We start from the raw sequence: 14,270 nt of genomic DNA, 5'->3' as shown, positions 1-14,270 counted from the left end.
ATGTTACGTTGGGGTTGACAGACTTGAGACTCTCCAACAAGAATTTTGGAAAATTTCCAATGTTTGCCTTTTTTTACCTTACCACCCAGCATTTTGCATTACTACCTCAAACTTTAAGTCCAGGATGTTTCACAATAAAAAGTACATCACTTCTGGATGAAAGTTATGCTAAGGTATACACATTTTTGCCACAATTTCTTCAAGTTTAATAATTCATTATCCAAGCTATAAGTTTCATCTCGAAAAGTATTCTGTATCAAACTTTTCTGACAGTATTTTTCCATTTTTATCTTCAATTATTTTCTGTTAGTCTGGGGGAGCATGCAACTCATCTCTTTTGTATTGATATTATAGAAGAGGGCACTAAGATGTTTCTGTAAAGTCAAACCCAGAGAATCGTGCAAGAATTTGTTCACTGCCAATAAAATGTTAACAGTCATCGCACTTTTTATCTTAGAGATGGTTTGCCTTTTTTATAAACATGAATCGAAGTTCAACTTTGCTTCTACTCCTTATGCTACTCAAAATAGCAATTATACCTTTAGACTTCCCATCCCAACTTCGAATTTAATCAAGGATTCCATATACTATAATGATGGTAAATTGTTCGATCATTTACCATTAGAAATGAGATCTGTAAATTTAAGCAACACTCATTTCAAAAAGGCAGTGAAGAACCTACTTGTTGGCAGACCCTATTATAGTTTGGAAGAGTATTTTAGCGAATTGTTTCAACAATATATTAGCAATTTATTATTTGTACTATCACTTTATACAAGGTGGTATTTTATTTATACATTTTTAGAACTTTTTTATATTTACATTTATACATTTTTGGAACTTTTTTATATCTACATTTGTTCTTTTTTAGTACTTTTTCTATATTAATATTGTATTTCTTGGACTTTGTCAATAAGATGCAAATCTTCGGACAATAAAGTATATTCTGATTTGATACTCATGTATTGTCAACATATTAACTTTGGTAAAAAGACATGGGTCTGGCAATAAGATCTTGTATAATCTGCTGATGTCATTTAGTTGTTAAAACGTACATAAGAAAAAGTGTTACAGTTCTAGTGTTTTTACATTCATTCTACATTCAATTCTGTGTTTCACTTCATCTAGTGTTGGCTTGAAACAAATGATAACTCTTCTACAAAATTATATATATTTATGTACATTATATAAAAGACTATATATTCAAACAACTTTCTTTTTCTTGTTTCTATTTCTGTTTTTAACATTTGTGACTTCATAGAAATTGCTCCCAATTTTCTTCCTTTTTTGAGCCCTCTCTGTTGCTCGTTTCTGCTTACTTGTCAACTTTTTGTCACCTGATTGTTTATGTTGCCTTGTATTCTGCTCAATTGCTTCCATTGATAAATCCTCCACTTCAAATGTCCCACTGGTACATTCAGCATATACTTTGCTTTTACTTTCACTAGTATCCATATCTGAGTAGAAGCTGATGTCAGAATCAGAGTCATCTTCATCCTGTTCAGAATTTGTGATACTTTTATCTAAGTCCTTATTCGTTTCACTCTCATCCAAATTGGTACTAGTTTCTGATTTGTCTTCTGAATATTCAATAACAGCTTTCTCTATGTCTTTGATAGGTTCCAGTTCTTTAATGTCTTCGCCTTCAAAAGTAAACCCAACATGAATCTTTCTGAAATCTTGAACTACGCTAAGAGGTTCGTCTTGTACAGACTCCTTGGAATTTTGCAAAGGTTGTTCATATCCAGGAGGTGAACAGTAAAATGGTAATTTGCCCCGCTGCCAGTCATTCAAAACCATCTTTGCGACACTAGTGATATCTGGTTCACCCTTTTTGAGTAGTTTACCTGACCTTTGAGCCATCTTCTCCAAAAAGTCTATGTGATCTTTCCAGGAATCTACTTTATAAGTTTTTTCAATGTACTGTGGTTTCACTCTTTCCAAAACAGTAGCAATATAATCCTCGGGATTGTTCACCAATTCAACACGCACAACGCCTTTCAAAACTTTTTCCACGTCAGTTTCAGCAGAAGGATATACTACTCCAGGGCAATCAATTAGGTAAATTCTTTTCATGAGAGTGATATATTGCCACACCTTAGTTTCTCCTGCAATCGGAGCTACTTTACACACCTTCTTTCCTTGAAGAGTATTGATTATAGATGACTTGCCTACGTTTGGATATCCTATTAATCCAACTGATATTTGTTTTTTGTCTATGTGCAGTTTACCTATAAAGGAAAAGATTGTTTTTCAAAATATGTCTCTAATTTTATAATGTATAAATTCACTTTACTAGTAAATCACTTACCAAATTGTCGAAATAGATTGATGAGGGAACCTTTTCCAAAGGGATGTGTTATGCTGGCATGGAAAGCCACAGTCGGATATTCCTTACTCAGGATAGCAACCCATCTCTGAGTCACCCAACAGGGAACAAGATCTACTTTGTTTAGAATGAAGATGAGGTGTTTATGAGGTTTCTCAGTCTTCAAATATTTTTCCAAATAAGACGATCTAGTTCCCATAGGGTCTCTTGCATCTAATACTTGTAACAGGACGTCTGAACTGTCTACTACTTTATAAAGTTCATTCCATATTCTTCTTGACTGCCCTGCTGCCATTACCCAATCTCGAGGCATATCCCGTACTCCACCATCATCTTTCACAATATTGGAATCTTTTTCAAGGCTGTACTCGTCAGCTTTCTTGTCAGCGAGCTGTGTCAATTCGTCTAACCCCTTTACAGGTAAATTGGGCCTTTTTCTGATTTTTTTGGGTCCAAAAACACTGTCAAAACTCTCGGTGTCTAGCAAATGAACCCTGGCATTTTTAGCCTTTTCATTGAGTAATGTTATGGGCAGAGTTGTGGGTTTCATGATGACTTGGTAAGGGTTTTTTATTGCAGCTCCCAACTCAGTTTGGAATTTTTGAAGTGCATTTTGTGATATAACGCGACTATTGCCAAACCACTTTTGATTTGGTTCTACCCTAGCTACAGTTCCAGAAGGTAGCCAGCCCTGAAATAATAAATGTTCAATGATAACGTACTCTGTATGAAAAATGTAATGCACACTTTAATAAACCCTAATTCTGATTTATCTTGAGGTATATTCCTTAGCATAAAAACAAGATCAAAATACCTAGTACAGAAAAAAAACTTGCTTTTCCATCTTAAAAAGTATAAAAAAATAGACATATTAATGTTCCTATATATTGGAACATACCGTTACACAGTATGACGTGAAAAGATATATAATGCAATGCCAAAAGAAAAAGTGAAAGAACTGTTTATAGTTGCGGTCATAAATTTACTTTTGCTGATGGAGCAGACTATGATCACGAGATTAGAAACACATTGGAAAATACTTTTAGTAGCCGTTTAAAAACCATTTCACACATAAACAAAAAGCTTGAAGTGCCAATTGGCAGTTTTAGAAAATTGAGATTAGCAATAAATATATAAAATACAATTTTGTTTTGAACGCATTTATCATTATAAAAAATATATTTTCATTTACAGTACACAGAGAGAACCATGGCCGGTCATAAGTATCTTCCCCATTCTGTGTAGTGTATTTGTCCTATAAAATACACTGAAAAGTATCATGTTTCACTGTGTATTAAATTGTGTATTCATCATAACCATCAGGCAACAACTTTGAAGACTGCAGCAGTGTGGTAAATTTTAAGAAGATCATATATCTTGGAAATCGATTCTACGTGTTCTTTCAAAAGTGCTCGAAAGAGCCATTGAGTCTCAAATAGTACCATTTATCAACTCGATAAATTATCTACCAGCGAAACAATCAGGTTTTCGGCCAGGTTACAGCTGTAGCTCGGCATTGACTGATGTGTCAGATGATGTTCTGAGGGGAATGGGCAAAAGTAAGGCAACGATCCTGGTACTCCTAGACAACACAAAAGCGTTCGATATGTTGAATCATAGAATTCTATTGACAATTCTAAATCATATCAGCTTTTCTGTGCGAGCTTGCGATTTGATAAAATTCCTAACGAACAGATTACAGCAAGTGGTGTATAAAAATGAGACATCGACGGCGACTACTGTCACCACTGGTGTACCTCAAGAGAGTATTTTGGGTCCATTATTTTATGCAATTTATACTACATAGTAAAGTCATTAACTAGTTGCAAGTATCATCTATACGCAGACGACACGCAAATATAATTTTCCTTTAACCCATCAAATACTACTGCAGCAGCAGAATATTCCCTCAACTATGATCTGCAAAAACTTTTTGAAATATCAAATGAACATTTATTGAAAATCAATCAAAAAAAATCCATGGCTATACTTTTTTGTAGTGATAGAATCAGAAAAGAATTGCAGGCATCTTTGAACATTAGTATGGCTAATGAGATTATTTCTTTCATCCGCTAGAAATCTGGGTTTGATAATTGACAATAAACTCAAATTCACGCTGCTCGTCACGTCAAAGTTGAGAATTGGCTATGGTAATTTGAAAATGATCTACCCCCAGAGAAAATTTCTAAATCAAAGCACAAAGAAAGAACTATGTGATTCAATTGTTCTCTCACACATGAACTTCTGTAATAGTATATATGGGCCGTGTTTAGATAATAGAGATTCAGGATGCATTCAGAAATTACAAAATTCTTGTTTGAGGTTGATATTTGGTATTAGGCGAAGACAGAGAGTATCGCATAAACTGAAGGAAATAAACTGGATGAATCTGTATAATCGAAGACTAATTCATACAACCTGTTTCTTCTATAAAATTTTAAAATACGAAAAACCGCCTTATTTACACAAAAAAATCATCTTTAGAAGCCATGTTCATAATGTCAATATTCGTAGAAGACGAATTATAACTATACCCTCCCATAAGAAAGAGATATTCAAACGTTCCTTCACATATTGCATGGCAAATCTTCTGAATAAATTCCGGATCACTGACTTCACAAAATCGATGGCGTCATTCAAAAGAATAATAAAAGATAAGCTATCTCAACATTAATATATTTAGTACCCAACTGGCAGTTTTCATAATATTCGAAATATAATAATCTTAGTTGATTACCATTTACTTATATATATGCATTTTCCCTCTGGGCCTCAACAGCACCTGATCTCGTATCAGAAAGCTGACAATAGGTTCTATTTCTGTTTAAAATCTGTTTTTCCGTTAATCAGCAGTTCATGTAATTGTGAATTCGGATTAATAAACGTCTCATTATTATTATTATAAATCCATAACTTATTAAAGTAACACTTTAGCGTGAGATTTCCACTGAATAATTCACAACACCGCAACATGTATTTCGCTAGACAACGGCTTCCTCAAAAGTTTTCATAGAGTATCATCTACCAACCAAGTACTCGAGGCGGTAACCTTAAGATCAAGAATAAATGACATTGAATCCTAATTCCAGGGTGGAGGGCTGATTTTACACTTACCATCCCATGAACTCACGAATTTATAAGGCATGACCATATAAATGACAGTTTTTGGTACAAAAAAAAATACAAAAGCCGTAAAGAAATTCATCCCATTTTTTTGTATGGGGCTTGATTGGGAAAGATTCCAGTTTAAAAATCTGTTTTTCCGTTAATCAGCTGTCGCCCCCAAACGAACGACAACTCTCAGAAGTTGAGAAACTTGTGCGAGCTAAGGACTAACGAGGTCTTACCTTTTAACGTGTGATTCCTAACACGGTTGCAGAATCATCTCCGCTTCAACCAGATAAATTCTCTCGAGAAAAATATCTGGTCGAGGCGGGAATCGAACCCACGATCTTCCGATCGTGAGTCGGACGCACTAGCACCGCGGCCAATTCCACAAGTACCCGAATCTATGAAAAACATACAAGAACTTTTGAATAATTATTCCCCCACTTAGGTTGTTTTCACATTTCCAAGATTTTCACATGCACCACCTACAACTGACAGCATAAGCCGAACTTCAGGACTATGGAAATCATACATTTTAAAAAGGTACCAACTGAACACTATCAGCTTTCTCAATTTTGTGGTAAAAACATATATTAAAATCAGAATGCGGTACTATTTCATTAGAACACGTTTTGCATGTCTGAAGTTTAAGCAATAACAGGAAGAACTAAATCTAAAATTATTGGTAAGCTTGGTAGCTCTATGGGTATTGGGAGTCATTCTATATATTCAAGAGGGTACTTTTTTCTTTTAATCCACTTTTTTGTTTATTTCCACTTTTCACTATCTGAAAAAGTAAAACGTTAATGGATAATTCAGGACAATTTTTTTGTTCACCTTGATAAGTTACTGTGTAAATTCAAAATATTTTTGACAAAGAAAAATATTCTGTTCATCAGTAACCTGTCATATTTTATAAATTATGTTTATAGAAACAGAGCTAAGAATTTCATTGTCACTTATCTTAACATTTCGGAGGATAAAAATCCGCCACCTTCTCCAAATTGAAAAAATGAAATATACTGTCTGTCCAAGATAAGAAAATCGCTAACCATGAAAGATAGAAAGTCGGTTGAAATAGTAAAAAGTTTTTTTGGAGCTTATTCAATTGATGTTGAAATATTTGTAGATTTCATGTTGATTTATTTCTGATGTTAGATATTAAAAAACAAATGACATGTTCTCTTTGCCACTTTTTTTTCAAGCTGTACTAGATAATATCTAAAATTTTTAGCGCGACTTTCATCTCCAAGAAACCATTACTAATTTTAATTTTTTATATAAAACGGAAAAAATAATCACCCATTATTAGTTAGCCTCGCTGATGTATCACACATAATTGGACTTTTCTAAATTTTAAAATATCCCCAAAGAGCACTAAAATGGGCAACATTTTCCTAATTCTACCGACTTTGTATCTCTTACAGTTTACTTATCTTGGATCAACAGTATATCATTGTTTTCTCTTGCTGAATTGATTAACATATCATGTTCTAACGGTAAAAGATATATCGCTGAAATTACATCAGGAGAGACAACTGACAGGATCAAAATTGTAGAACATATTATTAAATCCACTGGTGACCATGGAGTTGAATGGAATAAGATGAAATGCACCATATGCTAAGGTGTAAACGCTATGCTAAGGAGAGATGTGTATTTCAAAAATCTCTTTAGAAATGATTCAGACTGATTTGAAAAAAAAAATGGAAAGTGGCAGAATTGAAAGAGATTTATATTTGAGAACACCTTGTACTACATTGAATGTTTCAAAAAGTGAATAACAACTTGGATATATTTTGTTTCGTGTATTCATCAATCAAGAAAGTAGTAATCTTTATTATGGGATATATCCTAATCTTACAAGATATAATAACTAATAACAATTTAAATTTCCACACAGTACCAAAAATATTAATAACATTCAAATGTGTATGTAGATAATAACAATAATAAAGATAAAATAGATAAAAACATAAAAAAATAAACAATTTATATGAACCAATGTTAAAAACAAATATTGATATAGTAACAACACATACATATATCCATATTTTCCAATCAACTGACGCTCTAGATATTCCAATAATTTATTTTTAAACCCTGTTACAGTATTTGCCTCTTTAATGGCATTTGGTATATTGTTAAACTCCCGTAGTATTTTGTAGAATAAGGTTTTCAGACCGCCACCAGCGTGAGTTATATATATAAAAATTAGCTTAAGATCTTGTCTCATGTTCGCTTATTTGATTATTGAAAACAAAAAATTCGTTGAAATATGTTGGTTGGAGACCTTTGGTTATTTTAAATATAAAAACCATTGTTAAAAAGAATAATTGATAGGAGATCGATAGCCATTGCAGCATATTTAACATGTGATCAATGAAAGTATAACGACTGCATCTTAAGATAATTCTCATGTCCCTATTTTGGAGTTTTTGAAGTTGGGAAACCCTATTTTGGTTTATTAAATGCATTAAAGTTGGACAGTACTCAAAATGAGGTTTAATTATACAATTATATATTAATATTCTGGAGTTATCAGTCAAATTATTTGCTATCCTACAAAAAAAAAATATAATTTTTTTGAAATATTTTTTATAACAAATTCAGGATGACTGTTCAAACTCGGAGTGTTGTCTACAATAACTCTCAGATACTTTATTTTAGACACATATTAGAGATATTTGAAATACTATCAACAAAGTAATTATTGAAATTCTCAGCTATCTCATGTTCATTTATACTAATTGCTATTGAATTTCTTTCACGAAAGATGATTTTATTCATTTTATTATTGTAAGCCGGATTCACTATTGATTTAAGATGTTTCCACATTTGTCTTGGATTATTACGATTTGCGTCAATTTGTTGTTCATAAAGAAGTGTTTTTTTATTTTATAACATATTAAAATACTGATTTCTAACAATTTTATAGTTTTCCCAAAATTGATCTCGTTGAGTTGAGTTGTAATTATTTTTGAATGTTTTATATATTGGGTTTCGTTCCTTAGTTTTATTTTTCAATTCCACATGTTGCAATTGTTTCGTAACTTTAGGGTATAAGGTTCATTTCACTGTTAACAACTTCAACTGTTAAAGATGGATTGCACTTTATTCTATAACTGGTCCGAAAATCCGGTTTGAAAAGGCAGTGTTTCCACTATAAAACATCAAATTCCTATCTTCCTAACTATGCTCTATTGTGATTTTCAACTTTTTCCCATACATCTGTCTATTGAAATTAATTAGAACTCCAATATTTTGGATAAATGATTGGTTGACCAGTGACTTACATTGTTCTGCTTGAAAAGAGCATTGAAAATATCTACTATTCTTCGATATACCAATTGAACCAGTCATGTCAAAGATACGGCCCGCGATCGCAAGGTGTCACAGGAAGAATCACTTGCCTGAACAAGCAAGAGAGTGTTAGTTAGGTACCTATTTAGTTCTAGTGAACAACTCAATCATTGACGGTAGCGCCATCTCTTAGCAATAATCGGAAATGCCCTATTATTTTTGTTGAGAACAATAGAATCTTCCACACGCTTCAAGTCTAGACTAAAGACTTACTTATCGATATAAAAGGAATGCTTTGGTGCAACTTGAGTCTGTTGAGTCGAGCAATCGAAGCGATACGGTCGGAGAAGGATTTTAGTGTGCGTTTGTTTGTGTCGTCCTCGTGCGATATCTATAATTGTGTCGAGTTCCATAATTGTTAAGATTTTGGCATAATGTCACAAAAACTTGAAGTTGATAATGAGTGCAGAGTGTTTCAGTCTAACACTAAGGAGTGTAACTTGAAGAGACACTGTGATACGAATCATAAATAAAAATTGGATTGTTACACTGAAAAATTAGGAAGGAACACATTGTCATCTTTCAAATCTAAGTCAACAATCAATGTTACACTGTTGCTTAAAGAATAAATGATTTATCTCAAAATTTGGTTGTTCAACCAAGGAAGAAAATTAAGGAATTTTCAAACTTTTCACTGGCTGTTAACGAGAGCACTGATACAGCACTTGCTGTTTTTACATGAGGTATTAACAGTAACTTTGAAATAGCTGAAGAACTATTGAAGTGCGTTTCATTGACAGGTACTTCAACAGCAAGTAATATTTATTGTGCAATTGAGCATTTGATAGCAGAATATGACCTCAATTTCAATTAAATTAGCAACACAACTACGAATGGCGCTAATGCCACGACTAGCAAACATTCGGGCGTTGTAACTAAATTAAAACATAAAACATCAAGGAATTTCACTGTATAATTCATCAGGAATAATTGGCATGCAAAAATTTAAAAATGAACCACGTCATGCAACCTTCAATTAAAATAGTAAATTTTATAAGGAGCAGAGGATTAAATCACCGACAGTTCAGGCAGTTTTCACAAGATTTGGACGAAAAGTTTTCTGATGACCCTTATTTCAATCGAAGAGTAGTTTTACAAAGATTTGTTGCATTACGTGTTCCCATTCAAGCTTTCATGTTAGAAAAAGGCAACCCAATTGATTATGACAATGACTAGTGGGTTGATTGTGCCTTTCTGGCACTTGATTTCTGACTTTCTGACTGATCTGAATATAAATTTACAGGGTAAAAATCAGATTAACACTCAAATGTATTCATGTATTCAAGCCTTTGAAACCAAGTTGAGGCTGTGGGAAAATCGGGTAAAAAATCAAACTTTGGATCATTTCCCTCATTTAAAATCATTTGGCGCATTGAACCAAAAAAAACATGGATCAATATTCTCAACTTCAGAAAAATCTGATCACAGAATTCAACAATCGTTTTGGAGACTTACAAAAAATGAATGAAACGGAATTCCCAATTTTCAACAATCCATTCAATTTTGAAGCTTCACAAGCACCAGTTCATTTGCAAATGGAGTTGATAGATCTTCAATTGAACAGTATTTTGAAAAAAAATTCAAAGATGTTAACGCTCTTACATTTTATACACAATATTTCAAGAGTTTGGATAACTGCCTGGAATTGAAAAAACATGCAGCATGTATTCTCTGAATGTTTGGTAGTATCTATTTATTTGAGCAGATAAATAAAAACAAACATCGCACTAGACTAACGAATGAACATCTCCAATCAATTCTTAAAATAATTACAATGAATATGATACCTGACATCAATGAGCTTGTCAAAAACAAGAGAAGTCAGGTATCTGGATCCTCGAGCTCAAAATAATTACCCTCTTTAATAACTTTGATATGAGTTTTAACAACCATATATTATATACTAAATAATTAAATGAATAAAATATAATAATAATTCAGTACATATCTTTATTTGAATCTGACTCGCCTACAATTAGTGCCACTGCAATACAAAATTGACTTCAATTTCTAGCGACATCAATATCTTTAAGAACTGAAGTAGTTTCAGATATTTGTTTTATGTTGTTTTGATAGTTACCACCATTCCGATAGCAAGTGAAAATCGGTGGTTCAAGCACCAGTCTGAACGATCGATTTTCACTTGCTATCGTCCAACCCGTGTTAGGAATCACACGTTCAAAGGAAAGACCTCGTTAATCCTTAGCTCACACAAATTTCGACTTCTGAGGGTCGTCATTCGTAGGGGTGCGACAGCTGGTTAGCTGGTTAACGGAAAAACATTATTTTCAAACAGATTCTTTCTTCAATGCTCTAAGATTCAGATTGGATATTTTCGATTTTCCAATAAAAAAAAAATGGGTGATAATAGATTTACCTGAAATGGGGCTGGAGTGAGGATCTTTCCTGTTTTGTCTCTTTTGGCTTTGAAGTTTCTATACATCTGCAGCCTTTTGATAGTTCCCTTACTTCTTACTTTGCCTACTCCTTTGAGCCCTTCTGTAGGTCTCTCAGGATTCATAGAATGATTTGATTTGTTGAAACCCTGCTTACGAGGGGGTCCCGTTGTAGATCTAACTTTAGGCATTTTGTTTTTATTTTATTTATACGACTGAATCAAATTTATCTGTTGGAGCACGTTAGTGACTTAATGACAGAAAAGCTAGGTTATGTTTGTATAACCACTATGAAATGACCTTCTTCTTCTTCTTTCTTTATTGGCCGCTGCTTCCTATTCCGGCGCAATTGGGTCCAGCTCAATACGTGTGGTTGTCTTTATCTGAGCTAAGCTGATGAACAACCCATTAAATTTGTTCAGTTCTTCTATTCAATTTGTCCATTTCTTAGTATTGTGTGTCTTTTTCTTCATGTGCTTTGAAGGTTAGTAGGTTGACAAAGATATTCAACAGGTATCATACCTACATTTCTTGAAATGTTTTGTTGATAATTAAAATCTAGGAATCACAAGTTAAAAAATAAAACCTCGTTAGTACTAATTTCGCACAAGTTTTCACTTCCAAGGGATATAGGGGGCGACAGCTGGTCAACGAGAAAGACAGATTTCAATACATTTTTCAAACAGACGAGATATTTTGTGAACTCAAAAATATCGTTATAGTTCTACTATATTTTTTATCATTTTAACGTTGGCACAATTTGTATTCATACTGCTCTTATTTAACAGATACTTGATATTTAAGCAGTGCGAACACTTCTTGCAGAAAACACATTGTTGAACCAACTACAGTTAAGAAAGCTTCAATTTTGCAGAACACTATACTTTCTGGTTCCAATACATCATTAGAAAAAATTTTGAAGACGAGGGTCCACTTAAGTCAGCAGTGGAAACATAAAGTCCATGAATACTTTTCCGTTATACCCCAAAAAAAGAAAAACTGAAAGAAAAGAAAAAATCTGAGCCCTGAAACGGCACAGTTTATGAGAGCACATACCTACCATATATTTTTGAGCTGTCGTGGCTATAATTATTCACAGAAAATGTTTCCGTTCCTTCTACATCTATCTTTCTATTTGTGATGCACTGTTTGGAACCTTTGGTATAGTAATTAATATTACTAGAGTTCTATATCCTAACACCAAACAGTCATTTTCAATACGTCAACACATGTTTCAATCACCAAGTGATCTTTTCCAAGAGGAAGATTAAACTAATAACTAATAAGATTAACTAATAATAAACTGCCTGACGCCAGTGCGCAGCGACATACAGAAGACAGATCTAGTCTTTTATGAACGCGTGGGTAAGGGCCGCCATAAACGCTTCAAGATATATACCGAATAGGTACATATTCCGGGATCTAGACCTGAACATACACTACGCACTTGTGATACACTGTTTGGAACCTATGGTGTAGTAGTGATATTACTGGAGTTTCTTCCCAACACCAAATCGTTAAAATGGAGAGTTTAATCTTTCCCTTGAAGATGATCACTTGGTGATCGAAACACGTGTCGAGGTGTTAAAATAACGATTTGGTGTTGGGAAGAAACATAGAAGGCCAACCAAGCAGAACCAACGTCCACCTCCGACAGTTGCTGTCAGGCGGCTCCGAAAAAGTAAATACTTCCTTTTCAGGTTCAACGAGAAACAATCGACCGCGATCTCTTTTTAAACAATAGTCCCCGGTTAGTTTTTGGGCACCCCATACAAAAATTCAGTTAGGAAAGCCAAAATAAAACAAAACATCAGACTAAAAAGTAAAAGCACCTGAAGGCTCACTTTCGACCGAAGGAGGTCAGATGTCAATCTTGCTGAAGTGTAAGAATTGAGGATCACTCACGTAAGAGCGCGGGTGGAAGGAATGGGATATTAAGTTTTTTTAACAACATTTATTTTGTGGGGCGAAGTTTTTATCCCGGGGCAGTTAACCTGGAAGGGGGCATCATTATTTTACTGTTGATTTTGAGAACTCTTCTGAAAGCTGCTTCAAGTTGATGCCAAATCGAGCGGGATGTTCTTCTTACATCATTTTATACAGTATATTCTATGGAAATTATTGCACTCTAAAATAATATTCTTACTGGCATCCTTCCCATGATGTTTGAAGCTTTGTCCGCCTATTGCCAGGATATTTTAATAACTTAAAAGGTGTGATAAGGATCATAAAAGACTATATCAATAATACTGGGTGTCAACTTGAATGCAGCGCTCATATGTTCTCGCTAGGATCTCGTTGCATGCTTCAGAATACAACGTCATCAAACATCCTATTTCGAAAATTTTCATTTTCAAAGTATATCTTCACTCTCACCACTTTATTCAAGATTGAAAATGAAAAAAAGTATTGCTATTGTTGTCGCGGAAGTACACACATACAAATCATGTAGCATGATTTATATCTTCCCCTATTTCTTTCCATTGTGAAATATTTTGTCGAAAACCTACGGCATTCTTGATGAAAACCAAATAAAGAGATACAATAAAATTCAGCATTTCGTTCACAGAGGTGCTGAGTACAACTCGAGTGAAGCAACTTTACAATGTTAGAAAAAACTTCAATTTTTAATGTTGTTTATATTCTGAAATTTATCGGTATTAGGTAAAAGATTTTTTCACATTATGGTTCATGAAGTGAAGATCTGAACAAAATACACGCGACTGATTTCGATTCTTGCACCATATCAACAATTTTGGGACAATCTCATTCTCGCGTCAAATAGAATTGGAAGAAAAATTAGGTAAGTACTGAAAGAGAACACATATAAAAATCATTCTACATTATGATAAAATTATTATGTTTGCTCGGCAAAACTGATGACATCACTGCGGTATCCTTATCCTCTTATCCACTGGAAAAGCCCTATCACTTATCCTCTGGAAAAGCCCTAGAATATGATTTTAAAATAATTTCAATTTTTGACAAATGTGATGTCATTGAAGATATTATTCGAGGGACTAAGATTTTCTAGATTTTCCGAATCTCTATAAAAGGTTGAGAATATTGATAGT

General features: G+C 33.6%; 1 protein-coding gene across 1 annotated transcript; it reads right to left on the bottom strand.

The window, feature by feature from the left end:
* Positions 1-1,154: 1,154 nt before the first annotated feature.
* Positions 1,155-11,489, bottom strand: Ns2 (Nucleostemin 2). Its single transcript, XM_023159571.2, has 3 exons — positions 11,178-11,489; positions 2,312-3,020; positions 1,155-2,231 (listed from the first exon to the last, which is right to left on the bottom strand). Exons 1-3 carry the CDS (start codon positions 11,385-11,387, stop codon positions 1,204-1,206), a joined length of 1,947 nt encoding a protein of 648 aa, XP_023015339.2. The 5' UTR covers positions 11,388-11,489; the 3' UTR covers positions 1,155-1,203.
* Between the last annotated feature and the right edge of the window lie 2,781 nt (positions 11,490-14,270).

Source organism: Leptinotarsa decemlineata, unplaced genomic scaffold, assembly GCF_025532065.1.
Source record: "Leptinotarsa decemlineata unplaced genomic scaffold, Ldec_3_MD MMD2_tig00000505_RagTag_RagTag, whole genome shotgun sequence".
NCBI classification, from domain to species: domain Eukaryota; kingdom Metazoa; phylum Arthropoda; class Insecta; order Coleoptera; family Chrysomelidae; genus Leptinotarsa; species Leptinotarsa decemlineata.
Note: the sequence above shows the minus strand (reverse complement) of the source record. Positions and strands in the feature narration are given on the sequence as shown.